This window comes from Erinaceus europaeus, chromosome 16 (assembly GCF_950295315.1).
Source record: "Erinaceus europaeus chromosome 16, mEriEur2.1, whole genome shotgun sequence".
Classification (NCBI taxonomy): Eukaryota; Metazoa; Chordata; class Mammalia; order Eulipotyphla; family Erinaceidae; genus Erinaceus; species Erinaceus europaeus.
The window spans coordinates 25,249,412-25,272,229 of record NC_080177.1 but is presented as its reverse complement, the minus strand read 5'-3'; the positions used below and the strand labels follow the sequence as shown (position 1 = coordinate 25,272,229).

The window sequence follows — 22,818 nt, the reverse complement described above, 5'->3', positions numbered from 1 at the left end:
GTGTTGGAAACATGCAGAAGAATGAAACTGAATCACTGTATTTCACCAAATACAGAAGTAAATTCCAAGTGGATCAAGGACTTGGATGTTAGACCACAAACTATCAGATACTGAGAGGAAAATATTGGCAGAACTCTTTTCTGCATCAATTTTAAAGACATTTTCAATGAAACGAATCCAATTACAAAGAAGACTAAGGCATGTATAAACCTATGGAACTACATCAAATTAAAAAGCTTCTTCACAGCAGAAGAAACCACTACCCAAACCAAGAGACCCCTCACAGAATGGGAGAAGATTTTTACATGCCATACATCAGCTAAGAGTTTAATAACCAACATATATAAAGAGCTTGCCAAACTCAACAACAAGACAACAAATAACCCCATCCAAAAATGGGGGGAGGACTTGGACAGAATATTCACCACAGAAGAGATCCAAAAGGCCGAGAAACACATGAAAAAATGCTCCAAGTCTCTGATTGTCAGAGAAATGCAAATCAATACAACAACAAGTTACCACTTCACTCCTGTGAGAATGTCATACATCAGAAAAGGTAACAGCAGCAAATGCTGGAGAGGGTGTGGGGTCAAAGGAACCCCTCTTCACTGCTGGTGGGATTGTCAATTGGTCCAACCTCTGTGGAGAACAGTCTGGAGAACTCTCAGAAGGCTAGAAATGGACCTACCCTATGACCCTGCAATTCCCCTCCTGGGGATATATCCTAAGGAACCCAACACATCCATCCAAAAAGATCTGTGTACACATATGTTCTTGGCAGCACAATTTGTAATAGCCAAAACCTGGAAGCAACCCAGGTGTCCAACAACAGATGAGTGGCTGAGCAAGTTGTGGTATATATACACAATGGAATACTACTCAGCTGTAAAAAATGGTGACTTCACGGTTTTCAGCCGATCTTGGATGGACCTTGAAAAAATCATGTTGAGTGAAATAAGTCAGAAACAGAAGGATGAATATGGGATGATCTCACTCTCAGGCAAAAGTTGAAAAACAAGATCAGAAAAGAAAACACAAGTCGAACCTGAAATGGAATTGGAGTATTGCACCAAAGTAAAAGACTCTGGGGTGGGTGGGTGGGGAGAATACAGGTCCATGAAGGATGATAAATGACATGGTGGGGGTTGTATTGTTAAATGGGAATCTGGGGAATGTTATGCATATACAAACTATTGTATTTACTGTTAAATGTAAAACATTAACTCCCCAATAAAGAAATAAATTAAAAAAAAAGTTTTTTCCACAAATTAACTTAATTTAATATTTTTTCAACTTCTTTCTATGAGTGAGATCATCCCATATTTAACCTCTTTCTGGTATTTGTGTAAGCTTCTCTTCTTTCCTTAGGCTCCTCCCAGGACTACATCTCCCAGCAGGCTGTGCTCTGACAGCTCTCAGATTTAAATAGGATTCTGGGCTGTGCTTAGACAGACCAGTAGACTGTTGCTGAGCTCCCACAAGCGACAGGAGCTAGAGGAGGGAGAAGCAAAGAAAAGCAGGCAAGAGTTGGAACCGGAGTTGGTTTTACTACAAAAGCAACAACTAAAGAACTTGAAAACATGCTACTCACCTTGGGACTGCTCATCTCCTTCTTTTCTTTCCTGTATATGATAGCTCCATCCATCAGGTTTGTTTAAATTCAGTAGCTCATACAATGTTTTACAGAGCCTGAGCTGGGAGCCACAGAGCTTGTTAAGTGAAGAGTTCTTAGCTGCTGAACGAAGAGAAAGAAACATAGGCTTGGGGAGAGAGAGCCACAGCAGAAAGAACAGGAAGGAAGGAGGTAGTTATTGATACCATGGTGGAAAATGAGAAGGAAGCACCTGGGGCTGGGAGTGGAGAGGTTGGTCTGAATTCTGATGCTAGTGAAAGGCATAGTGGATGCCTCTGTCAAGTTGCTTGGCAGACAACATAGGTGAGTGTCCTTGTTCTTTTTTTTACTCTATTCCTTTTGATTTCTTTGAAGATCTCTCATTCTTTGTCATCCCTAGTCAAGTAGTTGTGCTGGGTTAGCACTCCTGAGGATTCATTGTGAAGTACCAAGCATTTAGGGAAGGAAACAACCTGTCAACTATTCTTTTGAGATGACACTTGGACTGTGGGATTTCTGGAGTGGTCAGAAAAAAAAAAAAAAAGTGTGTCCAGAGTGAAACATTTGACAACCAATGATCTGAAGACGTTTGAATGGATATGTTGGGGATAGAGTGTTGTTTCAGATTATGGTATGGGTTACAGCTCAGTTTTTCCACCAGTAGCAAAATACTGAACTTCTTGAGCCTCCATTTTCTCCATGGCAAACTGGGGGATAACAATAGACTATTTGTGAGGAGTAAGATAAATTACCTATAAATAGTGTTAATGCCTGACAGTCAGATGATGCCTGGGGAAGAAGAGTTCTGTCCCCCTTCTTCAATTTTTATTTTTTGAACTTGTCATATCAGTTTTATGTAAATGACTGTCCAGAGATCTGAACAAGGGGTTTTCTCTCTGTATACTGGTGACCAGAATAATGTTTCTAGTACAATGGCAGAAAGCCTCTGAAGATGCAGACTCTCTCTTGAGCTAGAGAGAACCTCCAAGCAGTGTTTACATATGAGACCTCTCAAGGGTATATCCATTAATATTTATCAAAGACTTAAGACCCATGACCTTTGATTCCATGAAGGCTGTGCCACTTGTGCTTTGAATGCCACTTGAGTTCCCAGTTCCTACTTGGAGGAGGAAGCTGACCTCCTGAGATCTTCAGAGATAAAAGCTAGCTATCTTTACCTAGATAGGAAGGTCTCCTTTGGCTCTGCTTCAAGAGCACTTACTTAGTTTCCCCAGGAGATTATTTGTAGCTTCTGGGCACATGTCATTCAAACCTGGTTTAGTGACTTGGAGACTTCCTCACCCTATGGGAAAATGAAAGTTACCTCCCAAAGATGAGCTTCTTGTAATCCCTTGAGGGCAATTTAAAGAAATCCCCCACTAAAGCTGGCTGGTTAGGATATATCTGATCTGGGGTTGGAAAGTATGGTGCATGAATGCTTTTGTTACTCTTGCCTGTAGGAAGTTCTTTGCTGGTGGCATTTGTAGAACAAGCGTGCAGCTTCCAGGGAAGGTAGTGGTGGTCACTGGTGCCAACACCGGCATCGGCAAGGAGACGGCCAGAGAGCTCGCTCGCAGAGGCAAGTCCTTCCACTTGGTCTCCATAGGGCAACATCTTGTTCCCCTTCCTTTGAGGCCTCTCCTCATATTTCCTTGTCCTGGGTTTAGAAGTTCTGGCTGGTAATTTGAGGGACCTGGGATCCAAGTCCACCTGTGATACTAACTTACTCTGTGGCTTTGAATTAACCTTCCTGCCTCCCTTCTCCTTTCCTATTTATTATATAATGAAAGGAAATCAGTGGTGTCGGTGTATAATATTGATCAAGTCTGTTACTGTGCAAAGGAACACTGTACAGCATTAAACATCAGGGTAAAAACCAGGGTTCCCAGCCTGAGGGTAAGCTGACAGCAAGAAGACTGAGCAGTACTACTTGTGAGCATCCAGGTGTGGGGATATAGATGCTCACTGATTTTGAGAAGACTGGGAGAATGAGCCCACCACAGCCCCTTGCTCTCTTATGATCTCTCTTTTCAGTCTAGGCCCGAGCACATTGGACTGTCTTTGTTTTGACCCTAGGAGCTCGGGTCTACATTGCCTGTCGAGATGTACTGAAGGGGGAGTCTGCTGCCAGTGAAATCCGAGCTGATACCAAGAACTCACAGGTGCTGGTGAGGAAACTGGACCTGTCTGATACCAAATCCATCCGAGCCTTTGCTGAGGGCTTTCTGGCAGGTGAGACCCTGTTGGATAGTGAGGATAGTAAAAGCTGGCTATGGGAGAGGCTGTTCCACCCTAGGCCATCTTTGACCCTTACATCAGAACCATCCTTGATCCCATCAGACTGGTTCTGCTGCATGAACGAGCAGGGCAGGGAGCTTGCAATAGGATGGCAAGTGGACAAGCTGGGCAGGATCCTTATCTTTCTGCATCATCAGTGGGAATGTTAGGAGTCCCTGCTTCCTGTCTGGGCTTGCACCTTCACATCAAGGTGTGTCCCCAATGTCACTGTCTCCTTTCATCCTGAGACTCAATCTGATGTGGCCATGAGCATTCAATGAGGTGTTGCTGTTGCCAGAATTTTTCTGGATCTTGTAAAATAACCAGTTTTGGGGGTCAGGCTGTAGCGCAGCGGGTTAAGTGCACATGGTGCAAAACTCAAGGTCTGCTGTAAGGATCCCAGTTCGAGCCCCTGACTCCCCACCTGCAGGGGGATCGCTTCACAAGCGGTGGAGCAGGTCTGCAGGTGTCTATCTTTCTTTCCCCATCTCTGTCTTCCCCTCCTTTCTCTATTTCTCTCTGTCCTATCCAGCAACAACAACATAAATAACAACAACAACAATAACCACAAAAATGATAAAAACAAGGACAACAAAAGGAAAATAAATAGATTAATATAAAAAATATTTTAAAAAATAACCAGTTTCTACCAAGGACTATGAAATCCATGAGAGGCAGGGACCATGTCTCTCTTGTTTTATGACTGTATTTCCAGTGACCAGCTGAATGGGCCAGACTCAGACTCAATATTCAGTATAATTTTACTGAAAGAAGGAATGATAATGTCTGGGAAAATATCAGTAAATAAAATTACAAACCCACTGATATTGGTTGTTGAATATCACTGAAATAGGTCCAAAGGCAAGGAACAAATATCAGGACTATGGCAAAAACCTGATAGACTCCCAGCTACCTATACTTTCTCTTTGGTTATGCTCTTAGAGGAGAAACAGCTTCATCTTCTGATCAACAATGCAGGAGTCATGATGTGCCCATACTCCAAAACAACTGATGGTTTTGAAACCCACATAGGAGTCAACCACCTGGGTAAGTACCTTTGAGTGACTAAAAACTGAGACACTCCACTTTATTTTTCCAAAGAGAGATGACCTTATACTAGGACTAAGACTTTCCAGTGGCCAGGATCCAGTAGACTAGACAAACTGATTTTTGTTTTTCATTATCCCTCTTCTAGCCAGTCCAAAATAAGTAAACTCCTTCTATCCATGTCTTTTTTTTTCTTTCTGTTTTTATTTGACAGGACAGAGAGAAGTTAAGTGAAGAGGGAAGACAGAGAGGGGGAGAGAAAGATAAACACGTGTAGACCTGCTTCACCACTCATGAAGCAAACCCCTACCACTGCAGGTGGGGAGCTGGGGCTCAAACCCTGGTCCTTGCACATGGCGATATGTGCACTTAATTGGGTGCACCACTGCCTGGCCCATACCCATGTCTTAAAACAAAACAAACTAAGCACATGCCGAGAAGAATATTATTCCTTTATTATCTACACATTTTTCTTCTCCTTCTTCTTTCTTCTTCTGTCTTCCATTGTGAACAAAATTTTGATGCCATGAGCAACTCAGTGCTACAGGCCAGCCAGACTGAATTAATGGATTCCTCATTACCAGAGCATTCCTTTCTTACCAGAGCACTGCTCAGCTCTGGCTTATGGTGGTATAGAGGGGATTGAACCTGGGATTTTGGAGCTTCAGGTATGAGAGTTTCTTTGCATAACCATTATGCTATCTACCCCATCCCCTCCTTCTTTCCAAGACACTGCTCAGTTCTGGTTTGTAGTGATGCTGGAGATTGAACCTGAGACCTTTGGTACTTCAGGCATGAAAGTATATTTGCTTAACCATTATGCTATCTTTCCAGCTTTTATTATGATTTTTTTTGATAGAACTGAGCTAGAGATACCTGCAATACTGTTCTACTTATTCATGAAGCTTTCCCCCTGCAGGTGAGGGTCAGGGGCTTGAACCTAGTTTCTCATGCGTGGCACTACCCACTAAGCCACTACCCAGCCCCAAAAATATTGTTCTTGTATAGAACAGTGGTAGTGCCAAGCAGGGCCAGATGTCTATGTGTGTGCCATGGAGGAGAGAGAACAAGAACTTCTGTTGCACATGAACAACTGAGGGCCAAGTATTCAAAAGATTGGTCCACAGAGCTGGCAAACTTCAAGGGCATTAGATATGGGGGAGCCTGGGGTTCAGAATTTAAGTGATGTAAACATAGATATGTAACTATATATATTAGTACAGTGCCCATGGAATATGTTCTTTTTTTTATGAAAAAGAGAGTAACGTCAAAACACCACTCTGTCATTTGTGATGTTCTACTTGTTTTTGTCTTTTTTTTTTTTTTTTTTTGCCCAGTTATCGCTGGGGCTCGGTGCCAGCACTATAAATCTGCTGCTTCTGGTGGCCATGTTTTCCATTTCATTGGTTAGGACAGCAGACATTGAGAGAGGAGGGGGAGGGAAATATGGACACCTGCAGACCTGCTTCCCTGCTTGTGAAGTGTCCCCTGCTCTAGGTGGGGAACTGGAAGCTTGAACCCAGATCCTTGTTCGGGTCCTTGTGCTTTGTACTATGTGCGCTTAACCAGGTGCACCACCACCTGACCCCTGTTTTTGTCTTTTTTGTCCTCGTCAAGGCCATCAAACCCAGGGCCTCACTCAGGTAAACACAGCATGTGCTCTACCACAGAACCACCTCCCTGGCCCTGGAACTTGCTCTCTTATCTGTTATTTTCTGACTTTTTTAAAAAAGATTTTATTTACTCCATATGAGAGAAAGAGAACTGAATATGAGGTGAAGAGGAGAAAGAATCAAGCCAGAAAGAAGTTGGGCGGTAGCGCAGTGGGTTAAGCACACATGCGCAAAGAGCAAGGACCGGCATAAGGATCCCGGTTCAAGCCCCCACTCCCCACCTGCAGGAAAGTCACTTCACAGGCAGTGAAGGAGGTCTGCAGGTGTCTATCTTTCTCTCCTCCTCTCTGTCTTCCCCTCCTCTCTCTATTTCTCTCTGTCCTATCCAACAATGATGACATCAATAACAACAATAGTAACAACAACAACAGTAAAAACAACAAGGGCAACAAAAAGGAAATAAATAAATATTTTTTAAAAATCTTTTTTTAAAAAAGAATTAAGCCAGAGCACCATTTTGGTACATGCAATCGAACCGGGAGCCTCAGGCATGATATTTCAATGTTCTACCAGTTAAGCAATTGCTCCAGCTGACTATTATTTTTCTTGATAATCCCACCCTTCCTTTTTACTTGCCTCCCTCCCTCCCTCCCTTCCTTCTTTCCATACATGAATGTATCTGGATCCATCCACTGTATGATCATGATCAGAGTGGAGTGAGAAATAAGCAAGCAAGCACTTCTTCTGGCTGAGGTCATGGCAGAGACACAGATAAATCCAGACCAAGTCTACAGTACCATATCTCTAGTGAGCATAGATGGAGTCTCTATTGCCTTACCTCTAGAATCATTCTGGCAATTGCCTTGAGGAATCTGTTAATTCAGACTGGCTGGCCAGTAGCACTGAGTTGCTCATGGCATCAAAATTTGTTCACAATGGAAGACAGCGAGCTAATGCTGAAGTTCTGTCATCAGCTTTGCCATCCTGAGCCTGGGCTGCCACTCTCCTTTTCAGTCAACCCTGCTGTCTCTCCTTGCAGGCCACTTCCTTCTCACCTACTTGCTCCTGGAGCGGCTGAAGGAGTCTGCTCCTGCACGGGTGGTGAACCTGTCCTCCGTGGCACACATTATTGGCAAGATTAACTTCCGAGACCTCCAGAGTGAGAAGAGCTACTACTCATTTCTTGCTTATGGCCAGAGCAAACTGGCCAATGTGCTTTTCACTCGTCAGTTGGCCAAGAGACTCCAAGGTAAGTCTGGAGAAAGATCAGGCTTCAGATAGCAAAAGCAAGGGTCATCCATCCAGATTAGAACTTCATGGAAACGTCTGAAATCAGGATGTTAAACATGCACATTTCTGTGTGTCCTTAGTGTCCACTAGGGGAGAGAGGTTATGAATGGGATGAAACAGAATTTTTGACCTCTGGATATTTAAAATTGAATGGTCATTAATAACTCATCTCATCAATTTATCCAGAATATATGTTACTTTTTTTTTTTTTGCCCTCAGGGTTATTGCTAGGGTTGGGTGCCTATACTATGTATTCACTGCTCCTGGAGGCCATTTTTCCATCTTGTTGTTGTTGTTATTATTATTGTTGTTGGAAAGGACAGAAAGAAATCGAGAGAGAAGGAGAAAACAGAAAGGGGGAGAGAAAGATAGATAGCTTCAGGCCTGCTTTACCAACTGTGAAATGACCCCCCTGCAGTAAGTAGGGAGCCAGGGGCTTGAATCCAGAACCTTCTGTGGTCCTTGAGCTTCACGTCATGTACACTTAACTAGTGTGCCATTGCCAGGTCCCCTATATGTTACTACTTATCTCACTTAATTTTTAAAAAATTTTTATTTATTAATGAGAAAGATAAGAGGAGAGAGAAAGAACCAGACATCACTCTGGCACATGTGCGCCGGGGATCAAACTCATGACCTCATGCTTGAGAGTCCAAAGCTTTATCACTGTGCCACCTCCGGGACCACTGTCTCACTTAATTTTTACAACAACCTCTTGCAAACAGAAAAACAAGTATTATTCTACCATGCAAGAGCCATCAATATATGTGAACATGTCCCTTTAACCTCCCCTGACTTCAGCCCCTTATGAAGTGAGATGAGGGTACTTTTATTTTCTTCCAGTTGCCATCAGGGTTATCAGTGGGACATGGTGCCTGCATGATAAGTTCATGACTCCAGGCAACCTTTTTTTTTTTGGTCTTTCTTTTATTTTGATATGCCATATATATAAGGCATCAGGGGTGTCATGGAGACATGTTTAGTTTCCTCATCTCAGTCTCTCAATCAACACCTTATAAGATGTATTTGCAAGATGGTGGTGCAGACAGCTATCATGGGGAAATCAGAGACTGTACCCATGTGTCAACAACTACACTGTAAACCATTAACCCCACAATAAAATAACAGAAGAAAAGGAAAAGATGTGCTTGCCAGGCCAATGTAGCTCCAAACATGGTCTTAGCTTCCTACCTTTCCCTCAAGTTGCTACCCTTAGTACCTAGCTGTAGAAATTCCAAAGATACCATTGCCAAGAATAGATACTATGGTGGTCCAGGAGGTGGTGCAGTGGCTAAGCATGAGGTCCTGAGTTCGATCCCTGGCAGCAGATGTACCAGAGTGATGGCTGGTTCTTTCTCTCCTCCTACCTTTCTCAAAGAATAAATGTATTTATTCTTAAAGAATAAATAAATTCTTAAAAAAAATAGATACTATGGGGCTGGGCAGTGGTTCACCAGATTAGGCACACATAGTACTAAGTGCAAGGACCCGAGCAAGGATCAGGGTTCCAGCCCCTGGCTCCCCACATGCAGTAGGGATGCTTCACAAGTGGTAAAGCAAGGTATCTGTATTTTTTCTCCCTTTATCCCTCTCCCTCCCCTTTCAATTTTTCTTTGTCCTATCCAATAAAATGTAAGAAAATGGCCTCCAGGAGCAGTGGATTTGTAGTGCTGGCACTGAGTCCCAGTGATAACTAACATAAATAAGTAAGTAAATAAATAAAATAAAGACTGAATACTATCATTACTACTACTATTTGTGGCTATTTCTTTGATAATACTTAAGTCACAGGGTGAAGAAGACATCAGTCTAGTAGAATTTTCAGCCAAGCACTCCTTTGGTTGTACAGAAGGCTGAGAAGACTATACAGGTTTTTGTGGAAAAGGTCAGTATGGCTAGTCAAATTGCTAGGTAGGAATGACACCTTCTGAACCCTGGAGTTATATTTTCAGTGTCCCATCCTCTCACTCGTGTGTCTTGCTGGAGATGAGTTGTCATCCTAGGTTTGGAGTGTGTCCTTGGTGTAACAGTGTGCTCTTGGCCCTAGGCACGGGTGTGACCACCTACTCAGTGCACCCAGGCATCGTCAGCTCTGAGCTGGTCCGGCACTCCTTCATTCTTTGTCTGCTCTGGAGGCTCTTCTCCCTCTTCCTCAAGTCAGCACAAGAGGGAACCCAGACCACCCTGCACTGTGCCCTGGCTGAGGACCTGGAACCCCAGAGTGGCAAGTACTTCAGGTACAGGAGGCACTTGGGGTCTCTCCTCCACCTGTGTGCTTGGGTATTCACAAGATCCTCTGGGCTATGCAGCTTGAGTGGCTGAGGCTTTCCTGGTGGGATCCAGTTTTGGATCTGACCTGCAAAACCAAATGCTGTTACTTTTACAAGCAAGTGTGCCTTAGAAACTTGAGTAAGGGGGGAGTCGGGCTGTAGCGCAGCGGGTTAAGCGCAGGTGGCGCAAAGCACAAGGACCGGCATAAGGATCCCGGTTAGAACCCGGCTCCCCACCTGCAGGGGAGTCGCTTCACAGGCGGTGAAGCAGGTCTGCAGGTGTCTATCTTTCTCTCCCCCTCTCTGTCTTCCCCTCCTCTCTCCGTTTCTCTCTGTCCTATCCAACAACGACGACAATAATAACTACAACAATAAAACAACAAGGGCAACAAAAGGGAATAAATAAATTAAATAAAATATATATATATAAAAAGAAACTTGAGTAAGGGGAGTCAGGTTGTAGTGCAGCGGGTTAAGAGCAGGTGACACAAGCGCAAGGACCGGCATAAGGAACCTGATTTGAGCCCTGGGCTCCCCACCTTTAGGGGAGTTGCCTCAAAAGTGGTGAAGCAGTTCTGCAGGTGTCTGTCTCTCTCTCCTCCTCTCTGTGTTCCCCTCCTCTCTCCATTTCTTTCTGTCCTATCCAACAACGACAATAATAACTAAAACAATAAAACAACACGGGCAACAAAAAGGAATAAATAAATAAATATCTAAAAACAAGAAACTTGAGTAAGACTTATGGATTAAAGATATTCTTTTAATCTACTCATAAGAAAAAGAAAAACGGGAGTCGGGCGGTAGCGCAGTGGGTTAAGCGCACGTGGCGCAAAGCACAAGGACCTGCATAAGGATCCTGGTTCAAGCCCCCAGCTTCCCGCCTGCAGGAAATCACTTCACAAGCGGTGAAGCAGGTCTGCAGGTGTCTGTCTGTCTTTCTCTCCCCCTCTCTGTCTTCCTCTCCTCTCTCCATTTCTCTCTGTCCTATCCAACAACAAAAACAGCAATGACAACAACAAGAAGAACCACAATGATAGACAACAAGGGCAACAAAAGGGAATAAATAAAATAAAATAAAATAAAATAAAATAAAATAAAATAAAAAAAGAAAAAGAAAAACTGTGGTCCAGGAGGTGGCATAGTGGCTAGGGCACTGGAATCTCAAGCTTGAGGTCCTGAGTTCGGTCCCCGGCAGCACATATACCAGAGTGATGTCTGGCTCTTTCTCTGGCTCTCCTATCTTTCTCACTAATAAATAAATAAAATCTTTAAAAAAAAGAAAAAGAAAAACTTGGCAACAGTTGCTCTTTTTTCTTTGCCTCCTGGGTTATCACTGAGGCTCAGCATCTTTACCATGAATCCACTGCTCCTGGAGGCTATTTTTTTTCCTTTTTGTTGCCCTTGTGTTTGTGTGTTGGTGGTGGTAGTTATTATTATTATTGCTGTCATTGATGTCACTGTTGTTGGATAGGACAGAGAGAAATCGAGGGAGGAAGGGAAGACAGAGAAAGGAGAGAAAGACACCTGCAGACCTGCTTCACTGCTTGTGAGGCGACCCACCTGTATAGGTGGGGAGCCTGAGGCTCAACCCAGGATCCTTAGGCGGGTCCTTGCACTTTGCACAATGTGCGCTTAACCCATTGCGCTACCGCCCGGCCCCCGGCAGCAGTTGCTCTAGTGGAACTATTTTGTCTATACGTGAGCCATATTTCCACATAAGTTTTATAGCTTCCTAAGAGCTGTGTGAGAAGGCAGTCTCCAAGCAAAGTCACTTCTTCCTAGAGTGGCCTCTGCCTCTGTTGGCTGTCAAGATTGCTTCTGTCTTCTGGAACATAGACATTTTACTGTTCTCGTTATAATCTCAATGGGCAGTCAGATTTTGGCAATATAGGGAAGTCCAAGTTTAAAATCTCCTTCCCTTGACTTGATCCAACACAGTCTGCTCTTCTGTCCCATTCTGTGTAAGACTGTTTATTGGTACACAATTTATTTATTTATCTTGCCTCCAGAGTTATCGCTGGGGCTTGGTGTCTGCACTGCTCCTGGAAGTCATTTTTTCCATTTTGTTGTCATTGTTGTTATTGTTGTTGCTGCTGTCCTTGTTCAATAGGACAGAGAGAAGTCAAGAGAGGAGGGGCAGAGAGAGGGGGAGAGAAAGATAGGCACCTGCAGACCTGCTTCACCACTTGTGAAGTGACCCCCCTGCAGGTGGGGAGTTGGAGGCTCCAGCTGGGATCCTTGCACTTCTCACTATATGAGCTTAACAGTATTGTGCTACTGTCTGTCCCCCTTACTGGTATACAATTTATTAAACAAAGCATTGGAAATGTCATTGTCTAACAAAGGGGGACTGGATAAATGATATTAACTGGGAGTCCAGTGGTAGCACAGTGGGTTAAGCGCATTTGGCGCAAGGCCCAAGGACCAGCTTAAGGATCCCTGTTGGAGCTCCAGGCTCCCCACCTACAGGGGAGTCGACTCGCTTCACAGGCAGTGAAGCAGGTATGTAGGTGTCTTATCTTTCTCTCCCCCTCTGTCTTCCCCTTCTCTCTCCATTTCTCTCTGTCCTAACAAGGGCGACATCAATAAGAATAACAATAATAACTACAACAACAATGAAAAACAATAAGAGCAACAAAAGAGAAAATAAATGAATATTAACTAAGGTTGTTTGACCTAATGTGATGGATACTCTTCTGGTTTTATATGTATTGGTTCATATAATTTGTGATGTCCTCCCCCCCTTTTTTTGGATAAGGAAACTAAGGCACAATTAAGTAGCATGTTTAAGGTAATACAACTTCTAAGTGGAATTTTAAAAATCTAGTTCTTGTGGTCTAGGGGGTGGCGCAGTGGATAAAGCATTGGACACTCAAGCATGAGGCCCTGAGTTTGGTCCCCGGCAGCACATGTACCAGAGTGATGTCTGGTTCTCTCTCTCTCTCTCCTCCTATCTTTCTCATAAATAAATAAAATCTTAAAAAAATAAAATCTAGTTCTTTTGCTGTGCTGTCCAATATGGTTATCACTGACTGTATGTGTTACTGAGTTTTGTTATTTTTTTCTCCCTTACCAGAGCACTGCTCAGCTCTGGTGCTGGGAACTGAATCTGGGACCTCAGAGTCTCAGGCTTGAAGATCATTTGCATAACCATTATGCTATCTCCCCTGTCCTACTGAGTTCTTGATAATGTGGCTAGTCCAAATTGAAATGTGCCCTATGTTTAAAATATGTAGACATTGGAGACAAATGGAACCTGGGACCTTATTGCATGGTAATGTGTACACTTTACTGGATGAGCTGCCACGAGAATCCACAAAATATGCATTTTTAATAAGAGAAAAATATCTTTCCTAGATAAAAAAATACACTTTTGTATGTAAGAAAGGCTATAGTTATTTACACATAAATAAAGCATGTTAAAGTATAAGAGAAAGCAATTTTACAATAGACTTTACTTCTTTGGCAGTATAGTATTTCTCAGTTCTGTTGTTCAGGACTTTTGTCATTTAAAAATACCATTTAAAGAAAAACACTGTGAGCATGTTCTTTGTTCCCACTCCCTCATTCATATGGTCCTCAGTCTCACCCCTCCCTCCTAAACAAAATAAAACGCAGTTCTTAGTCAGACTAAGATGGGGCTTAAAAAAATCAACACAGTTAGTTTCTTTTCTTCCAAAATCCAGTATTTTACTCATTTGGAAATAAATTCTTAGAAAAAGGCCATGTGCTTCCACTTTTTTTTCTCTGACCTCTCACTCTTTTTTTTCTGACTTCCAGTGACTGCAAGAAGAGCTGGGTGTGCCCAAGAGCCCGGAACAACAAAACAGCTGAGCGCCTATGGACTGTCAGCTGTGACCTTCTAGGAATCCACTGGTAGTAGAGCTGGTGGAAGAGTTACAGCTTTATCAGACCCAGTCCATGCCATGATGACAGGAGACCAAGGAGAAGGCATGAACGGTTATTTTCCTGACTGGTTGCTATTGTGAATCCTGCCCTGCTCTGATTTCCTTGGCCCTTCTAGAAGCCCTCATATACCCAACCCTCTTGTGAGGTGGCACAAGAGCGTCACAACTGTAGATGTTCACACCTTTTTCAAGACCTGCAGTGTTGACCACTTTCTTGGGGGTAGGAGAGTAGGGCAGTTCCCAGGTTGGGCACAGGGGTAGCTGAAGAGTCTTAGAAACATGATTAGTGTCTTCACCAAATAGCTATAAATGCCAGCATGCTCAGCTGAGCTGACAGGAATATCAGTGTTACATATTTCCAGAGATCATATATTCAACCTTTTGACTTATATCTTTCCTCTTTGAAATACTAGTCACAATTCTAGAGTCTGGACCACCTTGGGATAATCTTGGCTAACCTTGACCAACTTTGGTTCCTTCCTCTGAGCACACAGGAAGCATTCTTTAAAACTGGATCTTTGACTTTTATTTTTTCTAGTTCTTTCACTTTTTCCCCAGATTTATTGAGATATAATTAATTTTTATTATTGTGTAAGGTTGGATTTTCCCAATTTCAATCTTGTAGATGGTTTACTTTTTCTAGTGTTTTCTTTGCTTAAATTTTTAATGGAAGGCAATAAAGACTGTGTATTCATCAAATTGTCTTATTTATTTTCTTAGGGCATCAAGGGAGAGATGGGACAAAGAAGGGAAGCCAATCTTTTAGTTCATTGAGGAGCTTCTCACTATACCCACCCATAACCTTCTTATATTAGCTCATCTGGGTACAAGATAAGATCATTCAGTGAGGCATTTTCTCAAAATTTGGGATGCTGACAGTGTATTATCTAAGAAGAAATAAGAATGACTTAATTCATATTATGCTGAATTCTTAGTCAACTAAGATCATATATAGTCTAAGACTTCATTTAATACACAGATGCAGAAAGACCAAGTCCGAGTTATCTATTGACCTAAACTCATAGCTCTTCTTCTTCTGATCTCCTTGCACTCTTACGCTGCTCCTGGACAAATTGCTTCTTTTTTCAAGGGGTGGAAGTCTCCAAGGAAAGGCAGGGAAACTTGCCTACTCTTTCTGTCCTTGACTCAAGTCATGTTTTGGTCCTAGTTCTAGAGAATCCAAAGACATCCAGTGAATAAAACAACCTTTCCATCATAGCTAATAGACTTAAATCTCTTATTACAGAAATTTTCAAATAGAGGGAAAAAAAAAGTAAAGAGAGTCAACAAGCTAACTCACGTGGAAAGGCACTGGTTTTGCCTTACGAATGATCTAGGTTTGAACCTGACCTCTCCACACTGGGGACATGTCTTCCTTCTGTGTTCTCTCTCTCTCTCCTTGGTCAAATTCCAGTGAAAAAAATGTAAAGCAAAACATATAATCAATTCCCACAAATGGCCCTTGTCCTGCAGCTTCAATGATATTAACATTTTCTCAGTCTTGTTCATCTATTTCCTTTATGACAATTGGGAAGGGGGGTGGTGGAGCCACAGGGAGGGATATTGACAAACACACTGCAGACACCATAGCATTAAACTATAATGCTTTTAAGACAGAATTTTCTTAGGGTTTGGCCTCCTTTCTCCTACTTATCTATACCCTAATGGACAAGATTAAGAAGACTCCACCTATTTCTCATCAAGCCAAGTTCAGGGCGTCCTGAGTTTGATGGTACATAGGCACCATCAGGGAGCAATAATGAGACCCCATCATAAGCAGGACACAAGCAAATCATGTAAAAAAGCAGAAGAGTGCCTGCAGGAAATAGAAACTGCCTAGCCACATAGGCTGAGTGTAAAGAACCATCTCTAATTAGTGAGTCAATCAGCTCGCTGCTGCCAGCTACTTCTGATTAGTGGATTTAGCCTGGCCACCTACCCTGGATTGGATGACCCCATCTGACACAGAGTTATACATTCACTGGATGTATACAGTGAAATATATGTTTGAAAAGCCCAATCTGATGCTTCTCTCTCCTCATGCTGACTGGTGACCCTATCTGCCCAGGCACTTGTGACCCTAAGTGTTGTATTATGCGTTTCTCTTTGAGAGCCATCACATGGGCCTTCTATCTAAGCTGACTCTCTTAGTTCTGAACAGCAGCCCCAACAAAGCCTTGTCAAAGAATTGCTTGGTTTCTTGCTGGTTTCCATTTCATGAGAAGCTACAGAACCTGGATTCAAAAGCACTTGGAATGTATGCTTCTTTTTTTTAATTAAACTTTATTTATTTGATAGAAAAGGAAGAAATTGAGATGGGAAGGGGAGAGAGTGGGAGAGAGAAAGAGAGACACCCACAGCACTGCTTCACCACTAGAGAAGCTTCCTCCCTGCAGGTGGGGACTGAGGACTTGAACCTGGGGATCCTTGCACATGGTAATGTGTGCATTCAACCAAGTGCACCACTGCTTGGCCTCCTGAATGTGTGTTTCTAAACAAGAACCTTTTCATGAACAACACTCATAGCTTTCACTTCAAACATGGATTTCTTTATTGGTCTGACTAAACCGAGGTTGTCTGAATCCGACAATCATATCTGTATAGCTGAAACCTAACCTGACCCAAGGGCTCATTGTCATGGGACATTCTCTGCCTCTGGGTGGGAGTTGGAAACCACTTTCTGAGGATGTGAAGCAGCATGTAGATGTACCTACTGCCCATACTCCACTGTGGCCCAACCTCTACAGGCCCCTGTGTGGCTGTCTGCAGCTGCAGTTGTCCAAGCCTAAAAGACAAAAACCCTTGCTTCTCAGATGCAAAGTTTCTCAGAAGAGAAACTTTCTTCTTGCCACTAATTGCCTTCTGTAAATCTCTTAGCTATTCAGAAGTGTTTTGGTTCCTCTAAGCCAGATGGTAAGTCTGCGTTTCTCTACTTCCACACACTTTGAATTTCAAGTTTTTTTTTTTTTTTACTTTATTTTATTTTTATTAAAAAGGTTTTTTTTTTTTTGAGAAAAATCTTTCCAGGTTGGGTGGTGGTACACCTGACTGAAATCACATATTACAATGAGCAAGGACCCAAGTTCAAGTCCCCAGTCCCCACCTGCAAGGGGAATGCTTTGTGAGTGCTGAAGCAGGTCTGTAGGTCTCTCTTTCCCTCTCCCTCCCTCTCTCCTTCTTTCTCTCAATATCTGGCTGTCTCTATCCAATAAATAAATGAAGATAATAAAAAAATTTAAAAACCTCTACACTAAAAAAGAAGAGAGAGAAAAATCTTTCTCTGCTAAAACTGAATTCTTAGGTGTGTGAAATCACTTATGTGGCTAGTGTATTTCTTTTTTTTTGGCCTCCAGGGTTATTGCTGGGGCTTGGTGCCTGCACCATGAATCTACTGCTCTTGGAAACTATTTTTTCCTTTTTGTTGCCCTTGTTGTTTTATTGTTGTTGTGGTTATTATTGTTGTTGTTGTTGTTATTGATGTCATTGTTGGATAGGACAGAGAGAAATGGAGAGATGAGGGGAAGACAGAGAGGGGGAGAGAAAGATGGACAACTGCAGACCTGCTTCACCACCTGTGAAGCGACTGCCCTGCAGATGGAGAGCCGGGGGTTCGAACTGGGATCCCTGCGCCGGTCCTTGTGCTTTGTGTCGTGTGTGCTTAACCCACTGCACCACCGCCCGACCCTCAAGCTAGTGTATTTCTTTGCCATGAGCATGACCCAGGTTTGACCTCCACCACATTATCTATCTTAAAAAATTAACATTAAATAAATGAAATCTGACACATTCAAAAGACCATTCATTAAAAATAGGTGGAATCCTTATATGTGTTTATTACCATATGCTTGTCAGACTGCTTGCTAATATAATTGGTTTAATGAAGATAGTGCTGTGGTCCAGGAGGTGGTGCAGTGGATAAGGCATTGGACTTTCAAGCACGAGGTCCTGAGTCCAATCCCCAGCAGCACATGTATCAAAGTGATGTCTGGCTCTTTCTCTCTATTATCATTTCTCATGAATCAATCAATCAATCAATAAAATAATAAATAAATAAATAAAGATAGTGCTACTCTTGATTCATTAAACATCTGAAAAAAACCCTCCTAGTTTATCTCATCTCCCCCCAAACACTTACCCATCTTTAACCAGAGCACTGCTCAGTTCTGGCTTATGTGATTTGGGGAATTGAATCTGGGACTTTGGAGCTTTGGGCATAAAAGTCTTTTGCATATTATTATTCTATTTCTCCCACCCTGCCTTATCTATTCTCTTAGATATTCAGGGATCTTGAAGTCCATAGCTAGGGGCAGGAGATTGCTAGCCTAAATCTGGAGAACAGACTGGAGATTTGATTATCAAGAACCAGGGCTAGAGCTCAGGACTAAGGCAATAGCTTGAATATACATTCTTTCACATCAGGAAGTGTTCAGAGAAACTGATTTTGAGTTGGGATGACACCTGAGAAAACAATTTGAAGAAGAACTTGGCACTCAAGCTTTAGCTCCCCTAAAGCTGAATGGCCTTTAGGACTTTGATAGCTCAGGGCTTGGAGGAGAAATCTTTGTCTTTATTTTTTAGGAAGAGGTTTTTATTCCCAGTTTTATCACCTAGCTTTGGTCTCTGGGAAACAAAGAAATGGCATCAATTTTTCTTTCTTTGTCCCAACTGCAGTTCCCCTTGCTTAAAGCATGCATGGTTTCCTGCCCTCCCGGAAAATGGTACGGTGCAGTAAGCTCCATGTGCGCAGGGTTGGGGCTGCTTCTTCCTACCTGCAGTGCTGCCCTGCCTCTCGCTGGAAGAAGTGTGTGAAATATCTGTTGGCCCAAGGCAATACTTCAAATATGGAATTTCTTTTTTTTTTTAATTTTTTTTTATTGGGGAATTAATGTTTTACATTCAACAGTAAATACAATAGTTTGTATATGCATAACATTCCCCAGTTTCCCATATAACAATACAACCCCCACTAGGTCCTCTGGATCCTTCTTGGACCTGTATTCTCCCCACCCACCCACCCCAGAGTCTTTTACTTTGGTGCAATACGCCAATTCCATTTCAGGTTCGACTTGTGTTTTCTTTTCTAATCTTGTTTTTCAACTTCTGCCTGAGAGTGAGATCATCCCATATTCATCCTTCTGTTTCTGACTTAATTTCACTCAACATTTTTTCAAGGTCCATCCAAGATCGGCTGAAAATGGTGAAGTCACCATTTTTAATAGCTGAGTAGTATTCCATTGTGTATATATACCACAACTTGCTCAGCCACTCATCTGTTGTTGGACACCTGGGTTGCTTCCAGGTTTTGGCTATTACAAATTGTGCTGCCAAGAACATATGTGTACACAGATCTTTCTGGAAGGATGTGTTGGGTTCCTTAGGATATATCCCCAGGAGAGGAATTGCAGGGTCATAGGGTAGGTCCATGTCTAGCCTTCTGAGAGTTCTCCAGACTGTTCTCCACAGAGGTTGGACCAATTGACAATCCCACCAGCAGTGAAGAGAGGTTCCTTTGACCCCACACCCTCTCCAGCATTTTCTGCTGTTACCTTTTCTGATGTATTCTCACAGGAGTGAAGTGGTATCTTGTTGTTGTCTTGATTTGCATTTCTCTGACAATCAGAGACTTGGAGCATTTTTTCATGTGTTTCTCGGCCTTTTGGATCTCTTCTGTGGGGAATATTCTGTCCAAGTCCTCCCCCCATTTTTGGATGGGGTTGTTGTCTTGTTGTTGAGTTTGGCAAGCTCTTTATATATGTTGGTTATTAAATTCTTATCTGATGTATGGCACGTAAAGATCTCCCATTCTGTGAGGGGTCTCTTGGTTTGGGTAGTGGTTTCTTTTGCTGTGAAGAAGCTTTTTAATTTGATGTAGTCCCATAGGTTTATACATGCCTTAGTCTTCTTTGTAATTGGATACATTTCATTGAAGATGTCTTTAAAATTTGTGCAGAAAAGAGTTCTGCCAATATTTTCCTCTAAGTATTTGATAGTTTGTGGTCTAACATCCAAGTCCTTGATCCACTTGGAATTTGCTTTTGTATTCGGTGAAATACAGTGATTCAGTTTCATTCTTCTGCATGTTTCAACCCATTGTTTCCAACACCATTTGTTGAAGAGACTCTGCTTTCCCCATTTAATCTGAGCCCCTTTGTCAAAGATTAGATGTCCATAGGTGTGGGGGCAAATATGGAATTTCTATTCTTTTCTTTCATTTTCTCTCTCTCTCTCTTCCTCTACGGTTATTGCTGGGGCTCGGTGCCTGCACCACAAATCCACTGCTCCTGGAAGCTTTTTTTTTTTTTCCTTTTGTTGCCCTTGTTGTTTTATCATTGTGTGGCTGTTATTATTGATTGTTGTTGTTGATGTGGTTGTTGGTGGATAGGACAGAGAGAAATGGAAAAAGGAAGGAAGAGAAAGACACCTGCAGACCTGCTTCACCACTTGTGAAGCGACTCCCCTGAAAGTGGGGAGCAGGAGGCTCAAACGGGGATCCTTACCCCGGCCCTTGCGCCTTTGCACCACGTGTGCTTAACCCGCTGCGCTACCACCCGATTCCCCAAATATGGAATTTCTATCCAATCCCAAAATATTGGGTGCTTTTATGCCTAACAGTGATATTAAATATAGGAAAGCTGATCAACAAAGAATAAACACAAAATCAGTGTGGGTATTGCTTTGGTATTTTGGTGGTACTGTAAATATATCAAACCACAGTTGTTCCCCTTGTTCAGATTCCAAACTCCACTACCGTTTCTCATGTCTTCAAATGCCCCTTGGGACTCAGCCTTCCTCAGCTTGGGACCCTTCCTTCCTTCCTTTTTTCCCCTTCCTTCCTTCCTTCCTTCCTTCCTTCCTTCCTTCCTTCCTTCCTTCCTTCCTTCCTTCCTTCCTTCCTTCCTTCGCCACTGTCTAGCCTGTTGACGTGGGCAAGAAACAAGTGCCAACATTGGCCTCTTACCTGTTTCCAGAAGAGGCTTGCCCAAGTTAGCAACTAACAAGGGAAAGCCTGCGCTCAGCACAAACAATATCAGGAATTCATGGGCTGAGTCACTATTAAACCTTCCCATTTCTGTTCCTGAGATTTTCCCAGGACTGCAGAGACATTTTTAATTTCCATCTACTTGTGGCACAGATATGGCTTCCCATGTGGCAAAGCCCCTTCCATCAAAGAAGACAAGATCCCAGTTGAGAAAGGCTCAGGATTTACTGACATTCCAGACTTTTCATTCCAGGGTGCTGCTCTAACTATCCCACACCCAGTGTCTTCAATATTGCTGGTCTCCAGAGACCCTTAGCTTAACTAGTGTGAGACCCTTTGGCTTAGTTGAGACTGGCCTGAATTATTTCCCTCTTTCTTCTTATTTTTCTCTCTTCCTTCCTTATTTCCTCACTTTCTTTTCTTGCTTCTCTTTTTCTTTTCCTTCTTTCTTTCTCCTCCCTTCTTCTCCCCCCTTCCTTTCTGTTTTTAACAGAGCACTGCTCAACTCTGGTTTATGGTGGTGCTGGGGACTGAACCTGGGAGACTCAGGCATGAAAATCTTTTGCATAACTACTATACTATCTCTCAACATTAAATTTCTTAAAAGTAATACTGTCTAGGAAACCAAAGGGAAAAGTAAAACCAATAAGGCCTATGAAGGTCAGGCCACAAACAGTTTCAGAGTACAAATTACCTAAATTATGAGCAACCATCAGATTATTTGAGCTGGCCCCTAGCCCCTGCCCAGAGTTGTCCAAGTTCCACCTCAGTATCAGTCACTGTTATGCTTCCAAGTTCTGAAGGGTAAACCTTCTGCATTCAGCTTCTTTAAATTAAAAATGATACCCACTTTGAGAAAGTTTAGACCAGAGAATGTGGAATAACTTTCTCACAATTTAAAAAAATTTATCATTTATTTATGAGAGATAGCGAAAACAGAGAGAAACAGAGCGTCATTCTGGCACATGCAAGTGCAGGGGATTGAACTTGGGACTTCATGCTTATGAGTCCAGTGTTAAAGTCACTGCACCTCCTCCTAGGCTGCATTTGCTTATAAATTAAAAAAAAAGGGGAGGGGAGGGCTTTGGGGTGAATGTGTTAGGATGTTTTGCAGACAGCTATCACAGAATTATACCCATGTGTCAAAAACTGTATTATGCATCAATTCCCCAATATAGTAAAAAGTGAAAAGCTTAATAAAAATCTTTGAAGTTGAAAAGTGGAAAAAGGCTGGGACACAGGTGAGAAATAATTAGAACTAAAGTATCACCTCCCTTTAACACTCGCTTTTTTCTGGATTGGACTTCACAGAAGGTGACATGAAACTTGACAGTTGAAAGCCCTTAAACTTCAAACCTGGTGGTTCCTGCCACAGGAGAAACACTATTGCCTACCTTTAGTGTCTAAAGAGCCCAGGTTTTGGGTCAGATCCTCACTGTGAAGCAGTCAGCTTCCACCTTGTAAGGGGGAGAAAAGTCAAGAAAGAATGTGACATATTAAGCAGTGGTGTTTCAAATCAGTGAGAAAACACAGTGTAGATTCTTCAATAAATGATACCAGACAAATGCTATACAAATGAAAGTCTCACCCCATTCATAAAAACACACCATTGAAGGGAGGAGAAAAAAAAAAAGACACACCATTCATAAAACAAGAAAAAGTCCAAGTATTAGAGGAAAGTATAGGAGAATCTCTTTAAACTCAAAGAAGAGGAAAGGCCTTTTCAGGATGTGAAAAGCAAGACATATCCAAGGAAAGGGTTATATCTAAATACACACACACACATCAAAAATTAAGTTAAAAGTCATGTGATAATAATGAA

At 42.4% G+C, this 22,818-nt stretch overlaps 1 protein-coding gene across 4 annotated transcripts; it reads left to right on the top strand.

The window, feature by feature from the left end:
* The first annotated feature begins 1,453 nt into the window (after nt 1-1,453).
* Nucleotides 1,454-14,716, top strand: RDH12 (retinol dehydrogenase 12). 4 transcript variants are annotated; one of them, XM_060174769.1, is made up of 8 exons: nt 1,510-1,648; nt 2,013-2,243; nt 3,073-3,191; nt 3,689-3,844; nt 4,832-4,936; nt 7,589-7,798; nt 9,887-10,076; nt 13,890-14,716. In XM_060174769.1, the coding sequence occupies exons 2-8, from the start codon at nt 2,206-2,208 to the stop codon at nt 13,987-13,989; spliced, it is 918 nt and encodes a 305-aa protein (XP_060030752.1). In that variant the 5' UTR covers nt 1,510-1,648; nt 2,013-2,205; the 3' UTR covers nt 13,990-14,716. The 4 variants fall into 4 exon arrangements, with proteins under 4 accessions (XP_007525887.1, XP_060030753.1, XP_060030752.1 ...); XM_007525825.2 differs by lacking the exon at nt 2,013-2,243 and having other exon boundaries at nt 1,454-1,648; XM_060174768.1 differs by lacking the exons at nt 1,510-1,648; nt 2,013-2,243 and adding an exon at nt 1,798-1,936.
* Nucleotides 14,717-22,818: the final 8,102 nt, after the last annotated feature.